Genomic DNA, 22,175 nt, shown 5'->3' with positions numbered 1-22,175 from the left:
CTTGTGCAGTGAGCTCCAGCGCTTCAAAGGCTGCTGCACCAAGGACTGCGCCTGTGTCTTACAGTTTCTGGTGTTCCTGTAGTATATTAGTTTATCTGTTTGTGGATGCAAACTTTTGAGCGTTGCGAGTTCTGCAATTAAATTGCCTTGTGCAGTGAAAATACTCTTCTGTTACAACTTACAGTTGAGTGACTCTTAGTTCTTATTTTGAAAGGGTGAACAAAGAACTTTTTTCCATATTATTCATGATTTTATAGGGCTCTGACATATCGCTTTGATCTCTTCTCCAAGCCTGAAGAACCCTCATTTCTGTGGTCATTCCTCTTGCAGAGATTGTCCACATCTTTGATCACCCTGGTTGCTGACCTTCATTTTCTACAATGTCAGCGATAGTGATGACAGCAGGGGTTGGTATTTGGGATACTGGTGTGCTGTGGATTTATTCAGTGGTATCATTTGTTCTTTCCCTGGCCTTGTTTACCTTTGACTTCTTCATACAATTGATGGATGAGGAAGGTGGAAGGGGGTTTTTGCCTCTATAATCAAAGGATGTTATCATTATGTAAACTCCCCACAAAAGTATGTAGACACTTAAAAAGCTTATTTGTAGATTTTTATTTCTCAAGCTAGCAACCTAAAAATGCAACCTGTTGCTGTGTGGTACTAGTTTTTTACATAATATTCAGATGGTGATTAAGATGGTGACTTTTGAGCCTTGAGGAAACAAAAAGGTCTTTTTTTTTCTTGTAAATACAACATAAAAATGCCTGTCTCGTTACTCTGACAAAAGTAAATGCCATTTTCTGTGGCAGAGCAGAGGTTGTTAAAGCTCTTGAAATTGTTACCTTTATGCATTTTGAAAAAGTGGAAACTGATAAACTGGGAACAGGCACTTTTGGGGGATCATTGAATGTCTCAGTATTTAGAAAGACCTACAAAACATGTGAACCTCTTCGGCCGCAAAGAGTAGCTGAAGTTTCTGCACCGCACTTAAACCACAGTCAGCTGTGTCCTTCTCCATAAAAAGAAAACAAGATTCATCTCGTTAAGAGAAAAGGAGCGGCGTAAGTTTTTCCATCCTCGCAGAGGAAAGCTTTCAGACCTCCTTTACCCAGCGGAGGCATGCTGTCGCCTTCAACCTACAGCTGCAGGTTCCTCTCTCCTCGCCGTATCTCGCCGTTACCACAAGGTGGGCCAAGTGGCATCTCCTGGGAACTCTGCTACGGTCGACGTCCTCCAGCACCGGCTGGCACTAAGGTGCGGTTGGGGTCTAGCAGGGCTTAGGTCCCCTCTTGCTGGGGACTGTGCAAACCCAGATCTGAACTTCTGTATGCACCCTTGCTCACAGTCCCTGAAATTCAAGTTCCTATCGTGTTTTATTCTATTACATCTGAGCGCAGGACACGTTCAGGAGGATGGAAGTGGGCAGTTTGGTGTCGGGCAGCAGAGATGAAAGCTTTCCACAGCCCCAGGCTAACCCTGACAGTGATCCGCCTGTCCTCGCTGTCGTGGACATGCAGAGCAAAACACCCTGCACCGTTCCCTGACCTGCTTCTTGGCTCCAGCGTGTGCCTTAGCGCAAGGGGTGCCCCGGGGAGACGGCAGGGTGGCTTTTCAGTGGCAATGCCAGCTTGTGTGTGGGAACAACTGAAACTAAACACTTTGAGAAAGTGAAGAGATGATCAGCAGCTCTCTGAGCCTATGGTCCAAGAATCTTGGTCTGCCGCGGTAATGGATCCTGCGGGTACCAATACAAATGCGAAAACGGGTAAGGAAAGTATAAAAGACAAGGAAATCACTTTTATTAGGCAGGTCAGACTTTCCTCTAAGCTCAGGTCTTCTCGCTCTCCCCTCATGTTGCTGAAAAGCAACAAAAAAATGTGTCTTTGTGCCTGGCTCGTTAGGCAGCAAGTATTAGGGCACTGACTTCAAACACTAAGCCAGGATCTCTCGCTGCTCCAGAGCAGGTTTGCTATTGGAAGCGACTCCGTCTCAAAACCAAGCCTTTTCGCTATGTCTCAGGCGTGTTACATCACGCATTTTGAAAATCACTTTTCTTCCTAGGGTACTGGTACCACCACTCCTTGCTGTTGTGTTCAAGGTAGCTTGGGGTTTGGAAAACCAGCGATGTCTGAGGGCTCTATTGCTGCTTTGCTGCTTGCGACACCTGCTTCTTCTGTGGTCTGTCACTACTTCCAGCCAGGTTGTCTGCAGAAATGAAATGCTGCGTTCTCTTAGAAGCTCACTGTGGTAGTAAAAAGAACGCAAAAGCAGCACTGATAGTCTGTTGATAGCTGTGTTTGGTTTGCATCCCTGTTTAGTCAGCAGAATGCGGACAATCTCTCTTGGTGGGGGCAGTCATTAATGTTCCATGTTCCTGAGCTATTTCCAGACTCTACAGTGAGAGCCATTTACAGCTATTCCACTCTTTTCCAAGAGTGAATCCCCCCCAAAGCTTATACCTGCTGGAGATTAAAGATTGATAGCACTCGAGCCAGGATTCAAACCGGCTTTTTAGCCTAGTAGCTGATTTAGTGCGAACTAAGACACAGCTGCTTCCTTCCTCCGGACAACTGGTATTACAGGGAATGAACGTCTCTGCTCGGTGCCTCATCCTGCACATCACGATCTCTGCCTTGATAGTCTGGCTCGCCCTAAGCTCTGCCTCTGACCCTTTCCCTTACGTGCCGTGTTCCCTGGGGAGGTACCATAGCTCCAGGCATCTGAACCCTGCCCTCTTAAGCTCGCCTGCGTAGTCCGATGCATCTTCCTCTGGGTATCGCGGATGGCAGCACAGTCCCTAAAGCCCGGGAGCTGACAGCTCAAGTATTGATCTTAAAAGAATAGCTTAAAATTTGGTTTGAGGAAAGAAGAGTGATAGTTTGCAAGGCACCGCAGCAAAGGTCTGAGTCGGGATTTAACTGCAGACAGGAGCTGTACAGGTGTGGAGTAAGGACTTAAAAATTACAAGGTGTTGAATCAAAGGTCCTGGTCTTCCAGTTCCGTTCCTGACAAGACCGTTCGCAAAGGGCAGGAGGAAAGGAGCAAGGCGAGCAATCTCCTGGCACCAGCATTGTGGGTTAGGGGCTTCATGAGATACGGGTGATGCCCTGGCACTTAATGGTCCTCAGTAGATTTGTTTTTCTTTGTGCGATTTTGTCCGATGACTCCTGGGATCCGGCAGCAGAGGTCTGCATCTTAATTACGTGGTGTCTGGAGAACCGTGTCCCTTTGTTTGTACTGAATCTGCCAGCTGCTGACTTCAGCTGATATCCCTAGCCTCAAATCAGAAGGGAGAGGGAACAGTTGCTGCCTGTTCGCCTTCGCTTTGTCTTTTGACTTCGCTGCTGTGGGGCACCGGGTCCGTGCTTTACAGAACCACTCATTTATCGTGTCACGGTCGTCTCTCTGAGCGGCACCGCTCAGCGCAGGACTGCGGTTTTTCTGACGCGTGCTGCTTCGTGTTTTTCTGGGTAATTTTCATCTGCCCCAACGTATTGCTCTCACTCATTTGTACTGCCATAACTAACACAGATTGACCTGGCTTTCTGCCCTTTTTGAGATCGTCCATGGGTGCGCATTAAGAGCCCCGGTGACAGGGTTCAGTGTTGCTCTCGAAGGCTAAAGCCACCCTCGCTTCCTTCTGGTAAGCCTTCAAACCATTTGAACGTGTAACTGGCAGGGCACGGTGTTGTACAGGGTGCATCGCTCTGCGTGAAAAGGCAGGTTGCGTGAAGAGGGCTGGAGAACTGCGTCTCATCTGAAATGTGGGTGAAGCCATGGCATCTGTGACCCTAAACTTTGCTCTGGACCCATACGATGCCTGAATGAAGATCTTTGCCCATTTCTTTTTTTTTCAAGTGAATACGGATGTAGCAAGACCCTTCAGATCTTGATCGGTTTGCTTGATTAAAATCCAGTTTTTTCTTTACACTGCTGTCTGAAGTACTAGAACATCTCTGTGCTGCATGATGAAGGAATCTGCTGCTTGCTGCAATGCCTCTTCTAAATAAATTCTGAAGAACCTTGTGGCAGGAGATAAAAATATTTGCAGGACAGAAAAAAAGGTCAAATACAAACTCTGTGGGCATCAGGTGTGCTCATACACAGTCACAATCACATGCTGCCATTGAAAATCATGTATTTTCTAGCATGAGTCTCCAGGGTTCAAACCCCCAAAGCAGGAGATTTAAAAAACTTGAATTGAGGGTTTTTTTCTATGCGTGCTGTTGGCGAGTGTGTATGGTGCAAGCTTCTTTCTGCAGCTGAGTACTGGAGTTTACCCTCACACAGAATAAGGTGACTCTCTCCTGTAGTTACCTGATTGTAAAAGCCTGGGTTTAAGAAAAATGCCAAGCAGCAGCACAAATCCAATGCAAGACTGCATTTTCTTTAAATTGCGAAATATTGGATAAAAAATAGTCATTTATTTCAAAAATTGCTAGCTGTGAAGTCAAGCGCGGCTTTTACCCGGAGTAATTTTATCTGAAAGGAGAGTAACGACCATTTTCCTGAGTGTATACTGGTAATTAAAGCTCTTTGGAAAGGCTGTTTTTCAAGCAGGATGGACGTTTCTCCTGAGGACCCTTGTACAGCCGCAGTGATAAATGAGCGTCTCTCCTGGCTTCGGGAGATAACAAATGTCATTCTCTGTCTGGCAGAAGCGCGCTGGCGTCCTGAGCCCCTGGGCTTCGGCGAGGAGGCACCCGCTCCCTCGGAACAGCCCTGCGTCAGCTCCACGCTCAAACTGGGGGAGACTGGTTTTCTTGGGGAGGGGGGTACAAAACGCACGTCTGGATGGGGATTCTGCCTCCAGACCCCCGTGTTTCCCCCAGCCGAGATGGGCACGTGCTGTGTGAGCTGGATGGAGGAGCACCGGGTACCGGGGGGGACCAGGGACAGGCAGCGCTCGGCTTGTCAGCCGGTCCCACGCGCTCTCCGCTGCGAAAGAGAGGAGTCCCTTGTCTTTTGCTCCCGAGAGACATGCCCCTTCTCTGCTCTGAGCCAACAGACCTTTTTCTAAGGCTGCCGGACCTCATCCCCGGCTTCGGAAACGTCCCGGCTGTGCAGGGCGAGGGAGGGCATGCCGGGCGTCCCCGAGGAGCAGCAGCGGTTTAAGAGAGGCAGGTGCGGAGCGGGGTCGGGTTTATGCGGTCCTGTAAAATATTGTATAAACAAAACGCTTCAAAGATCTTCTAATAACTCCCGAAATGAAACGTTTGAAACTGGCCCTTGTAAACTCTTCACCGGCATTTAATTGCCTCATAAAACAGTATGCTAAAGAAAGTATTAAAGGGGTTGTTTTTTGCTGCCCTCAGATCAGTTTAACCCTTCGGGGACCCTGTGTCCAGCTGTTTCTCTCCCGCTGCCTAATGAGCAGTTACCACCTTCTTTCTTTGCCTTTCACGATACATCACTGGCTCTGATCCACCAGACCTCGACCTCTTTGCATGGCTCAGGTGTGGCACGGGCAGCGGCCGGTGCGGCGAGGATGGCTCCATCTCTGCCTCTCGCCCTTGGGATTTCGGCAGCGGGCGCGGGGCTGCGGCTCTTCCCTTTCTAACACCGGGGCCCAGCAATTTCTCGATGCGCCTTTCTGTCCCGAGGCGAATCTAGGAGCCGCGTTCAGATGGTCTGTGCCGAGGAAAGCTTGGCTAATTTACAGACCTCCCCAAATCCCCGCTGGGGCCCGGAGCAGCAATCCTCCGTGCGCGTAATTGGCAGCTGGTGCGTGGGGAGCGACGGTGCAGCTGAGATAACCGCAGCTGTACCCGTCGATACGAGGGCAGCCCCATCTCCCCAGCCAGGCACCGGCTCCCACCCCCAAGACCCCCAAAGCCTGCCCTGCTGCCTTTAGAGACGCCCCGCGTCTGCTGCCGAAAGCACCGACCGCTCCTCGCCGTGGCCAAAACGCAGCCCCTTGGTTGTAAGCTCACCCCTTGCTGCGGGCGAGCGGAGAGCTCAGGGTGACCGTCCTCTCCGAGGGGGAAACGCTTTCTTCACTTGGGCGTTTTTGATGCGCGTCGGCGAGTGATAGCCCGTTTTGAGAAAGTCGGAGTGATTTCGTCTGAGTTTTCCCTCTCTTGAGTTTTTGTCACCCGCCCTTTTGCTCTACCGAGGGCTCAGCTTGCCCTTTTATCGTAATCGAGTACGACCGGGGGTCTCTGGCCGCCCTGTTCTGGGGAGGCTCTGCCAGGCACCGTCATCCTGCTCCTCTTGCCCTGAAGTCCAAGGGAAGCCGTCCAGCCTCTCCTGGATCGTCACCGCTAGTTCAAAACCCTCCAGAGGGGAAAGTCTCTGAATTAAAATCTGAAAGAGATTTTATAGCTTGAGCAGTAAAGGTCCCACAAAGCAGGGGGTGTCCCCAAAAAAGGCTTGAAATGGCTGGTTTGCTTGCAGAGTAACTCTCTGGCATTGAGGTCACATCAATGCTGCAGTCACATAAACATATAACTTAAACCCATGTCACCTGTGAGCTCCTTGGAGCTCTAGTAGCGTTAAGAATAAGAGAAAATGTTGCAGGTTTATTGCTAATTTCTCCATTGTCTTTTATGTTCACAGAACACACAAACCCGATCATTGCTGTTTTCATTTATATGCATAGAAAAGCCAAATATGGAGTTCTAGAAAGTGTGTAGAGTTTGGGAATTGCTGCTGCAGGAGGAAATCCGAGGGGTAGGTGCTGTGCAGCTCCTCGGTCCATAGGTTGTGCAGCCCGCGCTCTATCCCGACGCAGCCTAGGTCTCAGCCTGGGTGCGGAGCTTGCTCCTCCTCGGCTTTCCCCCCCACCGCCGTCTCTAGAGAAGCCGATTTATAACCAGCCCTGCGTGCACCTGGGCCAGATCAAGGAGATTGAGCTCGGTCACCAGGGGCCTTTCCACAGGGGCACAGTAATGGCTTGTAGCAGATGTGAACTGCTCGCTCTCTCTGGGTAAGGCTCTGTGTTACTGCCCACGTGTGAATAGCTGCTGTTTCTGGAGCTGTGCAAGCTAAAATGATGGCGAAGCAAAGTTAATGAACACAATTTCACCCGCAGCCCCAGGAGGTTGTAAATGAGCCAGTATCTGGAGATGTCGGCAAATCCCCTGCTGCAGTTTTCCGACTTGCCCCGTGCTTTATTTGCTCTGCCTGAGAGGCTGCGTTTTTTTCTGAGATGGCTTTTTCTTCTCTTGCAGCGAGAATGAGGCGTTGTGGAGGGAAGTAGCCAGCTTGAGGCAGAAGCACGCTCAGCAGCAGAAAGTTGTCAATAAGGTAAATCCTGGTCTTCCAGACGGAGGGATTGGGACACTCTTGTGTTCGCGTATGCAGTGATGTAGTGACGAGGCCGGGCACTTGCGGGATTGGTGGGATGCAGTGGCATTGGTTCTGTTTAAGGATGATTTTGATCACTGTGTTTTCTTCCTGACACCGTGAGATTCTGGAAATCCAGCAGGGAGAGGCTAAATTTGGGCCGGCAGTGTTACAATGCAGAATTCAGTTGGCTGCCATGTAATGGTTTTACCCCAAGCCTTCACCTGCGTGCTTAGGGTTGCAGTCAGCACTCTGCCGTGTCCCCCTGTGCCCAGCTCTGGCTCTGCTCCGAGCACAGGGACCCAGAGCTATTTCTGTCCCACGTACTGTGCACACCGTAACAGGTTTTTCTTTTTTCTCCTCACAGCTTATCCAGTTTTTGATTTCATTGGTGCAATCCAACCGTATTCTTGGGGTGAAGAGGAAGATGTAAGTCTGCATTTCTACATCCAGATAAAGATTCCCTGTCTGAGAGAATAAAGAGAGGATCAGCAGAGTGGGTCCCCCAGATCTCTGTCTTCTGTAGCAGCCTTGCCAGTGGGGTAGGACTGGACAGCGGTCATTGGGATCATGTGAGCCTTCCAGTACTTGCTCCAGCCAAAACCAGCTAACACTGCTATGCAACTGATAATCAAGAAGGGTTTGCCATCCAGGCCGCATAAGCCCGTGCAGAACCTACTTCATAGCTAACCACCGCACTATGTGAAACTGCTGCTGCACTGTGGCAGCACACACAGTGAGGGCTGGGGTCTTGCACTGCTAAAATAGTCTCTTGGCACTGCCACGATATTTCTGTCGTTATACCAAAAGGGAAACGTTGGACCATCCAGACCAGCCTCCTGCTGTCACAGGCTGCTGTGACACCTTCACAAAGTAATCAAGCCTGTCCTCAAATGTGCTGTGGATTATTTTGCCCCTTGCTAGTTGTACTGGATGACCATTCAGTACTTAAGTGCCCTAGGCGGTTAAGAACATTTCCAGGTTAATTTGCTTTGACCAATTAATAGTTACTTGGTTTTGTCCCAAGATTGTCCTGTAGCACAATTACTTTTCCCTCCTCAGCTTTTACAGATGGTTCTCCCGTTGTGTCTCATGTAGGCTGAACGGGCCCCGCTCTTCCAGTCTCATCCTGTGAGATGGGCTCCTCCTCCACCTGATTTTTTACACTTGTTCACATATGAACTGGCAGATACTCTGTTCTGTGTCTGTTCCTGCCCCCACCTTGTCCTGTGTTGCCTGTCGAATTGCAAGGCTGTCCTTTTGTGTTTGAACAGTGCCCAGCAGCACCATATGGCAGACAACACCACAGCAGGCTTGATTATTATTAATGAAGATAGTGGTTTATATGGTGATAATGTCCAAGACATGCTGAAATGATTTATCTTGTAAGGAGAAAGAGTTTCTCCACAGTACTCAAGTACTTGAAAAGGGCCACAGAAGTGGTTGTGTCACAGCTGACCACAAGTAATCCATCTTTGGAGCAGTTGGCCATGGAGAAGTGAAGCCAAGCAGAGCACTGACAATACAGGCCTGCAGAAGGAGGTGACCAGGGACTATAAAGAAGTCCTCCGAGGCCTGAGGTTTTACATTTCTGCTCAATAGACTTGCAAAACGTAGCCCAGAGGCTGGTCACGGGGGCTCATTGTGTTCCTCTGTGTGGTGGGGCTGCCTGCTCCGCTGTACTGACACAACCTCCCCCCCGTGGCCACTGGCCCCTCCAGGGCACCCAGACCTGGGGACGGTTGTGCGTTGGCCCCTCGGGTGGGTGCAAGTACCCAGTTCTGGGGTTGGGGCGGTGGGCTCTGCTGCGGAGATGTGGTGCCCGAGACCTGGTGCCGGCAGTGCGGTAACTCCTGTGGTGTTTGGGAATCTTTTGCAGCCCCCTGATGTTGAACGACAGCAGTTCAGCACATTCCATGCCGAAATACAGTCGCCAGTACTCCCTGGAGCACGTCCACGGCTCATCCCCATACGCAGTAAGTACGCCGTGCACGCCTGGCCTTGGAGAGGGGGACGAGGACACAGCTTCGTGGGGAGGGACCCGTTTTAGGCTCTTCTCCAGCTGGTCTTGCCTTTGTACAACCGTTTGCTCACAACCTCTTTGTTTGGTTTGGCAAAGTATTTTAAGGTGACAGCTGCATTCTAGCTTAGCCAACGGGGAGAGAGCTGTTAGCTGGTAATTCTCAATGATAGTTGTGATGGGGCCAAGGATTTGGCTTGCAGACCAAACGAGGAGTTATCTGAATTCCAGTGAAAGCAGAAGTGGTGCCTTCTTGCTTAGCTCACATCTGCTGACTTGGTCCATGTTTTGGTTTTGTCACAAACAAAACGCATCTGATGTCGGTCAATCCCTGCTAAACATTTGCTCATATTGCCTAATTAACATGTGGCCATGTATAATTAGCATTATTCTCTCCAAAGAAGACTGCTTTTGGTCAGGGAAGGTGGTGTGGGTGAGAGCCCGGCTGAGGCACAGGCCTGAAGTAGCAAAGACCTGAGTGGTCAGAGCTGAATTGTGTCCATGGAGGCAGGGAGCGAGGTGGGAAGAGTGGAGCAAAGCCAACTGGTGCCTGTGCACAGAAAAATCCCCTTGTAAGTAAAGTTGTGTGGTATTAAAGACTGGAGATGAGAGAGCAGGCAGTAGCTTTCGAGATGAAGGGGTTTCCTGCAAGACGTCGTCAATGCAGTCCAGAAGAAACGAGTTCATCGTTGGATGTGGATGTGGTTCAGACCTTGTCCTCATTACAGTGGGTGAATGCCAGGCAGTCATCGCACTGCCTGGCTCCAGGGTGCACCTCACCCTGGTGCCTGCAGGAGCTGGCTTCACGGGACGCAGTGACACAACGTACTAGTCGGAGTCTCTGTAAATGTATGCTTTTCAGATTGCTGCTGGTTCCCAGCGAATCCTGAGTTTTTGTCTATACTCTCCCCTCTTTTTGATGCACTTTTTGATGCGCTGCTTCCCGTAACTATTCCACGGCCAATGAACACAAGGTGTCTCTCCCAGACTCATTAATGCTGGCCCTGAATCCTTTTTTCAGATGAGCTACAGACTTGCTCCCAGGCCTGCGCACGTTGAGTCTGCTCAGCCCCGTAAGCCAGCGGAGGGGAGCAGGGTCCCTCATCCTGCTATTTACCTCTCGACCTGACAGCTGCAGTGTGCCTGCACGTAAACCCTGTTGTCGTGACGCGGCACGGTGCTTCGAGTGCAAAGAACTGCCCATCTTCGAGCCGTGCAGGTCTCAAACTGTGGGCTCTGACTTACCGTGAGAATTGGAAGACTCATCCCGTGCCCTAAGAGCTGGAAAGCCACATTCGTGGCACTCCCTGAGGGCGAGCTGGCTGGCTCAGTGCTTACAGCTGATAGGAGAGATGTGACATGTTTGGTCACTCTTTGCTTTTAATCACCTCAGGCCTATGCTAATCCACTAAATCTTAAGTCTTGACATAGTTGTTTTCATTTTAGATGCTCTGTTTGATCTGGTTCTTACCAGTGTGTGTGCCCTGGGAAACTGCACCACTTAAATTCGGGGCATCTCTCTTGGTCTGCGGCACCCCTGCTTGCCTGGCATGGGAAAGCCAGCTGGTGTTCCTTGGCCAGAGCTGTTGTGTGAATCAAGGTTCTTCTTTATACCGATCCTCTGGCAATGCTGTAGTCCAGGAACAGGGCTTTACAGCTGGGAACATAGCTAAGCTTTCATATCGGCTGTCTGTAGCAAAATAAAAGCTGTCCCCAATTCCGAGGTACAATCCTGCCTGTACTGCTGCTGGGACGTCCTGTTCGGGACAGCGGATTCAAGCTGCTGGCTCCTGACATCGAGCCGCCCTGGCGTGCCAAGGTGATCCTGATGAATTTTTTAGCAGAGAACCAAAATAGCTAAGCCCCATTAAAGAGCTCTCCTGCAGTTAGACCACCCTCTGTGGAAGCTCTCTGTTCCCGTTCCAGCTCCCATCTAATCCTGTGATCTCTTTTTTAAAAGTGCCTTTATTTTTGCATGCAGCAAATACTTACACAGAACCACCGGGAGCTCTTCCAGGTATTACCGGATTGTCCCAATTATGGGAAACACAGGTGGTCGTCCTTTCTCATACTCAAGTGTTTATGATTTTCAGCTCCAAACAGAACTGAGAGATGATAGTTGGGCAATTTTTCAGAGCGAGCTGCCGACAAGTACGCTGGATCCTGACACTGCCATACTCTCTGCTTTTGACAGTGAACAAAAAAATTGTCCTTCCACAACAAGAGTGTTAACGTGGCATAAGACCTTAGCGGAGGCGAGGCGTGGGTAGTCCTGACCACGACATAGCTGAGATCAATGGCGTGCCGCTCAGCAGGACTGGATCTCACATCGCTGCCGCTAAGTAGCAGCTCTCTCTGTGCCCCCAGGGATGCTGCATCTGTGTAACTCCTGCCGCATCGTCGTGCCCTTTTTTGCTCAAGAATGCAACCTCAGACTTGCAGAAACGATGAGTAGCCCAAAAGCCACGGTCCAGAACAGGGCACAATCGTGCATTACAAGGACAGCGTGCTGTCTGCACGCTCCTCGGTGCACATGCTGCGCACAGCTGGCACTTCAGGCTTTATAAAAGTTTCAGATCAGCGGCTGCCTTTTTTATTGACGTGTCGGTGAGCACAGTGCCAGGCAGAAATGCTCCCACTCGCAGGACAGGTTCCTCGCTGGGCAGGAGGCTCGTGCAGATGGAGGTGGGGATCCAACTTCTCCAGGCAAGCCCACGGGCAGAGAGTCTGCAGAGTACCTCCGTGTGTCCCTGCGCACCACCTGGCATGCAGTGAGATGGAATTAATTTTGGTTATTCTTTAGTATTCTTTTTAATTACGAGGGAGCTGAGGGGGTGTATCCGCACTGTGGTCTTGACTGTGCTAAGCGGTGATCACGAAGGTTGACGTAGTGCTGCTGTAAGCGAAATTACAGCACGTGCAGTACAGGCAAGCATTAAAGGAGAGACAGTCAAATATTTATCTGCAGGTAAGGATGGACCGTGGTTTTCTCTAGCTACCGCTCGGTGTTACCATCGCTGACTGTCTGAATGTCAGGAGATAGCTCCGAAGGAGGAGAGTGAGCGAGACCATGGATCAGCTCAAAGCTAAGGGCAGCTGTGAGAATTTGAGCAGAATCTCTTACCCTGTATTCTCCACATCCCCCGTGGTTTTCTGACTCCTGGGTGCATCTTCTGATCTGCAGTTTGCTTTGTGTCCTGGACTGACAAACGCGGGTACGCAAAGAGGAAAGGGGATTCAGGTTCACTCAAATGTCTCAATTAATTTGCTCCTTGACAAGATTGATATAATAATGCAGCCATTTCATGTGTTGTTAGAGCGTAGAAATCTTTGTATTTCTTACATCTGTAGGTCTCGGTCACATGAATTTCAGCTTTCATTTAAGAGTAAAAGAATGGAGTTTTAGTAGAAGGGGAAAGCTGAAAATCTGGGTTTCTAAAAGCCCAAGTGTGAATGATGCAGAAAAAGAATCCAATATTTTTACTTTTTAAATTCCGTTATTTCCAAGAAAATGAAGTTTACAGGACAGAAGTCTGATTATTTTCTTTTTAAAATTTTTTTTTTTTTTCCAGTAGTGCTTTGGGTTGGCAGTAGTGTATTTCTAGGCATCGTGTTGAGTCCCACATTGCCTTCTCCCTTGGGTGGGTCAGGATTTTGGACTGTTCCGATGTACCTCCTCCCACTCCATCTCCCGCACACGGGACAGCGTACAGTACGTGCCTAGTGCTTCACATCGCGAATGCTGTGATTGTCATTTCAGGCTTCTTCCCCAGCATATAGTGGCTCCAACCTATACTCCCCGGATTCTTCAGCCAACTCTGGTCCCATTATCTCCGACGTGACCGAGCTAGCCCAGTCCAGTCCTTCAGCATCTCCCAGCGGCAGTCTCGATGAAAGGTAGGCTGTTGCTGTCATAAAATCCGAAACTGTCTGCATAAGGAGAGTGTGTTTCCCAATGAGCTGAGTAGTCAAACACCGGTATAACGTGCCTCTTCTGTTAAGAATCCCCCATGAGTGACAGCTGGAAAATGGTGCAGCCCTTGGTGCAGGGGATGTTCAGGGTGTTTGAACTCAATCCTGCTTACCTTACCAGGACTTTACAGAAAGCTGGACCTGTCCCTCCAGGATAGTCTTGTTCAGGACACTGCCACCTCAGCAGATTTTTGGTTGGTTAGTTGGTTTTGTTCAGCTTTAATTCTGTTTTCCAAACAATACTCTCTCCTCTCCCTGCCCCGTCTAGTGTGAACCTGTCCGGGGGGAGTCACAGTTTGGTTTCCACAAGGAAGCCGTCTTCGTTGGCCTGTCCGCTCTGTCCTGTGAAATTACCAACATCCTGGGAGCAGGGTTAGCTTTGCCCTGCCCTTATAAACTCGCTGCACAGAGGAGGAGGTGCAGAAAGCAGCTTCAATCCCAAGTAACTGAGAATAACAATGACAGCTCTATCCCAAACAGCAAGGGTGAAGAGACTGAGAATCTGTAGCCAGTGCAGGTCAGCTAGTGCCCGGCAGCAGCGTTTTCAACTCCTTCAGATTTACAGGCCCTAGCAGAGGTGAGAGCTGTCCTCAGATGCCAGAGGTAATACTCAGCCTCGTGTGCCCCGGCCACTGCTGGTCTGCATCAGTGAAAGCCCCTCGCAGCATCCCTCGGTGCAGCGGTTCAGCCCTCGCTCCCTGCGGCCCCGCTCCCACCAGCAGCAGCTCTTGAACTTGCTGAGCCTCCCCGGGCAAGAAGGACCCATCTTTCCTTGTGGTCTCCCGACTCCTTTTTTCTTCCTCTTCAGTAGGTTATTCCTGGCATTGGCACTTCCCCTGAGGTGCTGAATCACCCACAAATGCCATTTACTGCTTTTAATACCCTCTGCCAGGAACACTCGCTCTTAAATATAGACCATATGTTTGCTTAATGGCCCTTTTCTCTGTCCTTTTGTAGTTGCTGTCCTTTCCAGTAGGACTAATTGCACCTCTTACACCCCCAAATCCGTGAGTTTGGGTAGTAAACTTAGGGCTGACCAAAGAAGCCATCTTCCCATCCCATAAAAATAGTACATCTGAAAATGCCTGGGTGCTTATGTAAAAGGTCGATCCCAGGCTTTGTCTGCACAAGGGAGTCACTCCGCTGACCTTGTGGGAGCAGTTAAAACACTACAGCCTCTGCTATGGTGATGATTATGTCATGCACGTCTCAGAAGTGACTTTAAAAAAGGGTATATACACTATGCTACTTCTGTACTATTTAGACTATGTCCACATCAAAAGCTGTATTGTCTTAATTGTACTGTTAAAGAAAAATCACACCCTCCTTCCAATAAGCCTGTACAGAGCTGACTGCATGGCAGGTCCTCGACTGAGCAGCCTCACAAACCTTTAGCCACAAGAAATACACTGAGATTGCAGTAACAGCAGAAGACGTTGATGTGTCAGGGGAGCTGATTAGGATCAGAATCAGAGAAGAAATATTTAGGTACTCGTTCAACCTCATCTTTGTAGCTGGCTCCGGAGGCTTTGTATGTGAAAAGGCAACAGCAGTCGCGAGGATTTTTTGTCCTATTGTGCAGAAGCAGAGCTCAGAAATCAGGAATGTGTTAGTGTGAGATTTTTACCAATTTTTTCTTTCTGTTTCTCTCAGGAGTAGTCCTGTGGTCCGTATCAAAGAAGAACCCCTGAGCCCTGCCTGCAGCCCCCAGATAGAGGAGGTCAGCCCAGGAAACCCTCCTGCTGTTGAAACTGCTCTGTCCCCCTCCACATTCATTGACTCCATCCTGCAGGAGAACGAACCCAGCACTACAACCGCTGCAGCCGGCAACAGCACCACACAGCCTCAGCCCCAGGAAAAGTGCCTCAGCGTTGCCTGCCTCGACAAGTAAGTGCTGTGCTGAGACCGGCCAAGCTCAGGTCTTGCCAGCCATCCCACAGCTCTGTACCGTTAAGCTTTAAAAGATGCTAGCAACCTGGGCTTCCAGCCAACGTTGGAAGCAAATGTGGTCATTTGTCCAAGGAGCTCACCTGTGGCTCTGAGCGCAGCCCTCCCTGCCAGTGCCAGGGTAGATATTTTGCTCTCCCATTCCTGTTCTGCTTGGAGCAATGAGTGTAGCCCACCACCTGAGCCCAGGCACAGAATTAAACCCCCTGCGTGGGGGACCCAGCGCTCTGCTGCAAGGGGCCACGTGGGATGCCAAAATAAGAATGGATAAAAATTACTGTGCTAAATAAGGGCTTGTTCAATCTGCCTGCTTCTCCAGTGTAGGAATTGAGTCACTGTAAGATCAGCTGTCTTTCATCTCAGGCCCAGCACATCCTCACAGTATAAAAGCTTCTGCATTGTATTTGCAGTCCAAAGGCAGCTGACAGGCACACAGTGCAGGCAGCTTCCAGTATTGCTTGCTAGAAGCTTTAATCCCCGTGGGTTTACCTGTAGGTGAGACTTGGAACCGCTGTGGGCAGCGTTTCTCCATGAGCCTGCTCTGACAGTGTGCACTATAGCACTGCCCTTGTGCTGTCCTCTGCTTTTGCCTGTCCCAGCTGCCCTCCAAATTAATAAGGGAGGAAGCTTTGCATTAAACTGTCGTTTGCCCACGTAGTTCTAGTCATGGTGCATGCATTCTTCCACTCAGCTTCTTTACTCACTAGGACACAGCTTGCATCAAACTTAGGCTGGACTCAGTGGGTGGCAGGCTGAAAGTTGATGGGTAGCATTTGATTAGGGATCAGATGTGTAGTCTTATGTCTTTGATCACCACACAGTGCTCACAGATGCAACTGCAAGTGTTGGGATGAAAAACTAGAAAGTTGTTTGTCCATATCAAACTGCCAAGAACTTCTCCTTTGACTGTATTGAGATCTCGGCCATTTCCCGTTCTCCCTATGTTCTGGGGAAAACAGAGTATCGGAATTAAGGTCTTCCCTCTCAATGCCAGGACAGACTTTCAGTCCTTAAAGTATAAAAGCAGTTTGGGCAAGACACAATTAGTTTCAGGGTCTTGGAAGGCAGCAGAGAGCTCTTTTAGCCAGAAGGCTGCTGTGGATTCACACGCCCAAGCTGATGATAGTGGGACATGCGCACATTAGCATGAATTCTATGTTACCCATCACTTTTCAGAGCTGTAGTGTCATAGCTCTACATGGAGAAGGGACAAAACCTGTAGAAGAAGCCCTCTTCCTTTAACATTACACAGTGAGTACAGAGAGAGCTGAAGGCTGCCCCACCACAGCAGGGTCTACAGCCTGTTGGCAGCGCGATGGAACAGGCTTTGCTGCCTTTACACCTCGGAGGCATGTGGAGTCAGGAGATGCCTGCTAACTCCTTCCTCTTGGCCTTGGAGGAGATGTTTGTCTGTAGCTTCACCTATTTGTAGACCCATCCAGGGCACTGCAATCCATCTCACCGGTACCAGCTGTCCTTAAAAAGAGACAGATTTTATTGTACAGCTCATCAGAAGCTGAAACTGGCCATTTAAAAGGTAATAAAAATGAAGAAAAAAAAGCGCTGCCGAGAGCATCTCTGAATTATTAAGGACTCTCACAGGCTGTGCAGAAGCAGGGAAAGGACACAGAAAACATTTGCCCCTGCCCCTGCAGAGACTGAGCTCCACGCTTCGTCTTAGAAAGTTTCTTAGAACTGTTTAAAAGAAAGGGCTTGTGCTTCCTCTTCTTTTGGTGCTCTCTTACTCATGCAGTTTGCAAGCAACACGGTGCTTCTCTCATCTGTTTGCAGTTCCTTTAGAGGGCATTCCAGAAGGAAGGAATCTGGCCAGTAAGGATTCCCAGCCGTGCAGTAGTCCTGTATCCATCTCTTGGCTCCTAGCTGGTTTGTCACATGAATTTGTAAAAGAAGAGTTGCAGCATACTGTGGTCAACCCCACGGGCGCACAGTGCTAGGCAGAGTGTAACCATTTAACAGAAAATCTGTCCCTGCCCCAGGGAATTGGAAGGCAAAGTGTAAATAATAAAAGGAATCCTTAAAGAGGGCCAATAAGAAAGGTGGGCACAGACTTTTCAGCAGGGCCTGCAGCGATAGGACAAGGGGTAATGGTTTTAAACTAAAAGAGAGGAGATTCAGACTACACATAAGGAAGAAATTTTTTACACTGAGGGTGGTGAGACGCTGGCCCAGGTTGCCCAGAGAGGTGGTCGATGCCCCATCCCTGGAAACATTCCAGGTCAGGTTGGACAGGGCTCTGAGCAACCTGATCTAGTGGAAGATGTCCCTGCCCATGGCAGGGGTGTCGGACTGGATGACCTTCGAAGGTCCCTTCCAACCCACACCATTCGATGATTCGATGATTCTAAACCATCCAGCAGTCATACGTGCCCAGTGGGAAGTGGAATAACCAGAGCACGAATTGCACTGAGATACTGAACAGGCAGAAAGGATGACTTGCTAATTGAAGTGCTGGCAGTGAGCTGTTTTACATGGGCAGCACACTGCTTGTCACGTCCCCAGGAGTGTGTCAGACCCTGCTTCAGAGTCTTCTCAGCGCCAAGGCACGCAGCCTCTCCGTGTGCCCCATCCCGTGGTCAGAGCTCACCGCTCAGTGCTTGCTCCTCAGGCTTTGGAGCCAAACAAGCCACGTGTCCTGGTGCCTGCACTGCGTGCACCGCACCAAGGACGTGACGCTGTGCAGTGCCCTTTCTCTGAGGCTTCTGTTAAATTCCCAGGAGTTTTCTCATTGTATTGAGATGTAGGTAATAAGGGAAGTGTTTACTGACGGTAGGTGACTTTACAGTATGTCAGGGGTGCCCAAACGCCGCTCACTTGACCCAGGCACTGACAGCCTGCCAAGAAGTCTCAGTGATACCTGTTTTTCATCACACAAAGCATGTTTCAGTTGTTCTCAAATTTATTGGCGAAGAGCAGCCCTTAAGACTGCACGCAGTGCCTCTTTGTGAGCCACGCAGGCTGTTATTTAATCTACAAGACATTCTTTGTCCAAGGGAATTTCATTGGAACTGAGAGCTGCCTTCGTGTGACCAACAGCATTTTAGCAGCAGGTGACAATACCAAGATTCAGGCAATAAAAGGGAGCGTTTGCATGGAAACACTTGACAGTGTTGCCCAAACATTATCCACCATCCACCTGGGGACCCTCGTGAGCCACTTTACAAGAGCCAAAGCCCACTGCATGCTGAAAAACATCGACACCTGCATTATTAACATAATGTATATATTACATAGAGCAGCGGGCCACTGTGGGTCTGAACAAAGCGTTGTGTGCCAGTGCCTGTGTTTTCCCAGAGCTTCAGCGCCCTGACAGAGGTGACAGCTGCTGCGGTCCCCGTGTCAGTGCCACCCTACAGAAGCTAATATAAGCAGACCCGCATCAGAAGGAGTTTGTCTTGCTGAGAAACTTCTAACTGAGCTTGGCTGTGCTGTAACAAACCTGTGCTGTCTTCACTTGCTTTCGCAGGACTGTTTGTTTTCGTGTTTGTTTTTTGTTGTTAATAAGAATTCTGCCAGCCTGAAACTGCTTGCCTGCTTCAAAAGCGCTGCAGTGCCGTGACTGCAGTGCATTCCGCGCTGCTTAAAGTGCAGGAGCATGGTCGATTAACTGTTCTTGCCTTTGAACATAACAAACATTTCATTCCTGAAAGTGCCTGATTGTGAGTCTTTTGAATCTAGTATCCTCTTCTGTTTGTATTTTTCAGTTTGACTCGCACTTCGCAGATGTCAGAGGTCACTCGTCTTTGCCCCAGTTCTTCCTCTTCCTCACTTCATTGCAGATCACAGCAAGGGTTAGCATTTCAATAGCCGCTGTCCCCAAGCATTGCAATTCTGGGCAAGAGAGTAGGGGAACACTGCACTAAGCAGGGAGCTGTCAGTGCACTGAAGTCAGCTTTCCAAACGTTATAGGTAGTATATCAGCACGGAAAAAGCTCACTCTAAAAATTGGCACCGAGTGGCAGACTTCTTGGCCAACTCAACACAGCAACTAAAAAATATTGAGTGGCCAGCAGAGGCTGAACTGCTTCTCATCCTTTTAGGTGGTCTTGGCAGGGAAGGGAGGGAAGTCTGCTCTGCTGTTGTCCATGCTGTACCTGGTTTTGATGAATGGAAACTTCAGCCCTGAGAGCTGCTGGTTTGGTATCTCTTGCCAGCACAAAATTCGCACACTTCAGTAACAAAGCGTTGCATTGGAAAGCGATGGGAGCTCAGGGCTGAAATGACTTTTCTGGCGCATTTTCCATTTTTGTGATAATGACAGAACAATGAAACTTCCCACTGCAAACCTGACTGCACACCAAGATACTGTTCTAATACAGCTTTTCCACAATAAAAAACATCCCAGGTCAGGACAAAATCCATTTAGGCCAGTATCGTGTCTCCCACAAGAGCCTAGGAAAAACTGCCTGAAGTATTGCCCTTAGATACTTTAAGCTAATGTACAGAATAATGCAAAAGACCAATGTCGTATGTCTTGAGCTAAAATGCGTTTCTAAATTGGTCTCTTGCCTCTGCCTCAAGGGCTGTGTCAGAGGTGGTCATTGCAGGAATCATTGCTTACAGCTCTGGTTGTTGTTTGGAGGCTGGTGGGATCTGGACCCTGCTGTCTTACGCCCTGAGCCCATTTCCCAGGTACAAACAGACAGCAACATGACAGCCTGGAGAGAGCGCAGGGTCCAGAGGACTGCTTTTTTCCCTGTATAAATGTGATAGTCGTTGCAAAGCTGCTTGTCTTCTTGCTTTTAGAAAACGGAACATTTGAAAAGGAAAGCAATACAGGGAAGAAAAACAGCTCAGTGCATCGTCAGTGCTTCACATTCGGAGGACTGGGGGTTGCTTGTCACCTAGAAGTGTCTAGTGCCCGGTCAGTTGTTTCTGGGAAATAGCCAGCAGCCTGTGCTTGGTAGAGTTAAGGATCAGAAGGGACGGGCAGCTCTGCTAGGGAAGGGAGCCAGGCTGGTGACGCTGCGAGCTGCTCCCTGCGAAAGAACTGACTGTGCCTGATGGAGATCTGAGAACCGTGCTCAGGAGCTCCAGGTCCTTCCCGGGAAGGACAATCTCCTCGTGGCCGTGGATCCACGCTGGTGCTGGGCACTGGCTGGGCTTGCAGGCAGCTGCATTGCCATAACACGCGTGCAGGGGCAGCAGCAGGCAGCGCTGGAGGCATCGCAAGGGACTGGCAGATGGGAGTTCTCTCAATCAGCATCCGTATCAAAATGTGCCTTTTCCCCAATAAAAAGCTGCTGCTCCTGACTGCCAGCTCAACTGGTTCCCAGCGGAGGGAGAGGCAGGTCGCCTGCTTTCTGCTGCCTCCATCAGTCATAACAAGGATCGCACGGTCAGGACTTCCCTGGCAGTGGGTTTGGCACAGCGTGCCCTGGCTCGCTCACCCGGTGTCCAGGGCCACCGTGGCATCGGTATCAAACACATCTTTCTGCTGGGGAAGAGAGGCAGACCCACGGAGAGCAGATCTGTTGAGTAAGAAGGTGCTATTTTTACATAGCTACTTCTCAGACTGTAAAACAGCCCACACAGAGCGAGACCACACCGCGCAGGCTGACTTTCATCACTTCATCAGATGGAAACTCAGACGGCGAGGGTCTCGCGAGAGCCCGTGCTCTGCGGGGCTGCCCCTGGAGCCGGGGAAGCGGCGCTGGAGCGAGGCACGCGGCATAGCCGGGGTTTGTTGTTCTTGCGAGGCAGTTGGCAGCGGGGAAGCGGAGCGAGAGCCGGGGAGCTTGCCACCAAGATGGGCTGAGTGTGGGGATGGATGGTTGGTGCGACGGGGAAAGCAGAGCCAGGGCGTACACTTAGGACAGGGTTATTCTTTACCTCCAAAATCTTTCCAGTCCCCCTTTCCCTGCATGTCCGCGTACCTGGGGACAAGCAAAGCTCTTCTGTGTCAGCGTCACCGATCCTATATCATCAGTCCTGTGTCCGTCGCATTTTCCAGGGGTTCTCCTCTTAGTTTGCAGGGCCTGATGTAGGTTACATGGGACACAGCGATTCAGCGGGACCCTCGTGTCAGAGCTCCCTGTGTCTTCCATGGGCTGCAAGCGTCGGACAGGCCTTTTGCTGGAGTATCAGCTTTGAAGAGAAGGTGTTGATCTTTCAGCACTGGAGATGGTCTCCTCGCCTTCAGAGCATGGCCTGTCTTGGGGGAGCGGAGCGCTCCTGGCCTCCTTCCTCAGCACGCTTGGCTCGGGCTGCTCCTTTGGGGCTTTTGGGCTTTAGGGACACGGGCACAGACCTTACAGAGCCCTCGGCCCCCTCCATCTCCATGTCTTGTGCAGCAACCTCTTCTCTCTCCTGGAGACACTGGTTCCTCTTGCTTCAACCCACAACGCACTTGGAAAGTTACGGAAGACTGTATTTCTCCAGAGAATCACACTCTGCCTTTCTTCCCCGCTCGGTGAGCAGTTTTTGATGGCAAACCTAGCCTGGCGTCGGATGTGGCTCAGCACAGCAGAGCAGGACCTGCGGGGAGAGTTACCGGCCAGCAGTGCTGGGAACCAGACAGCAACTACCCATTTCCAATTCAACATCAACAGCGGCGGTTCAGGGGCCCCTTGTCTCCTTCTGCAAAGAAACGGGGAGACTCGCTTCGAAGGCCTGGAGTTTGTTAGTAGTCGAGTCCCAGTGTCACTTTTTGCGTGATCTGGATCATACCCCTGCTTGGACTCCATCCCCTCAGGGGTGGAAGGACCAGCTGGTCACAGGCGGGTTTTCTAATAACACCTTGGCTGGGACTGATCCATTCCACGCTGCTGGACGTTCCTAATTGTGGGATTGCTGAAATCCATCAGAGCATTTCAGGTGCTGTGCAGTGAAGACTTTGGAAGTCATTTAAAAGCACAAACTTGGATAAGTAATTTATTTGCAGTATATTCATGGATCTTAGCCCTAAAAAAGAGTTGCAGATCTCTGC

The 22,175-nt window shown here is 50.0% G+C and overlaps 1 protein-coding gene across 4 annotated transcripts in view; it reads left to right on the top strand.

Annotated features, from left to right (window-relative positions):
- Nucleotides 1–22,175, top strand: part of HSF1 (heat shock transcription factor 1) — a 71,687-nt gene that overhangs the window by 42,158 nt on the left and 7,354 nt on the right. For 2 of the 4 annotated variants that reach the window (XM_069780280.1, XM_069780279.1), the window contains exons 5-10: nt 7,176–7,251; nt 7,658–7,719; nt 9,170–9,266; nt 13,071–13,207; nt 14,936–15,169; nt 18,952–19,038. In XM_069780280.1, coding sequence (XP_069636381.1) covers nt 7,176–7,251; nt 7,658–7,719; nt 9,170–9,266; nt 13,071–13,207; nt 14,936–15,169; nt 18,952–19,038 — 693 coding nt within the window. The remainder of the gene's footprint in view (nt 1–7,175; nt 7,252–7,657; nt 7,720–9,169; nt 9,267–13,070; nt 13,208–14,935; nt 15,170–18,951; nt 19,039–22,175) is intronic. The other 2 variants (XM_069780282.1, XM_069780281.1) reach the window with 1 other exon arrangement.

The sequence above is a fragment of the Haliaeetus albicilla genome, chromosome 3, assembly GCF_947461875.1.
Source record: "Haliaeetus albicilla chromosome 3, bHalAlb1.1, whole genome shotgun sequence".
Lineage (NCBI taxonomy): Eukaryota > Metazoa > Chordata > Aves > Accipitriformes > Accipitridae > Haliaeetus > Haliaeetus albicilla.
The sequence above is the reverse complement of the archived record's forward strand: the minus strand, read 5'-3'. Positions and strand labels throughout refer to the sequence as shown.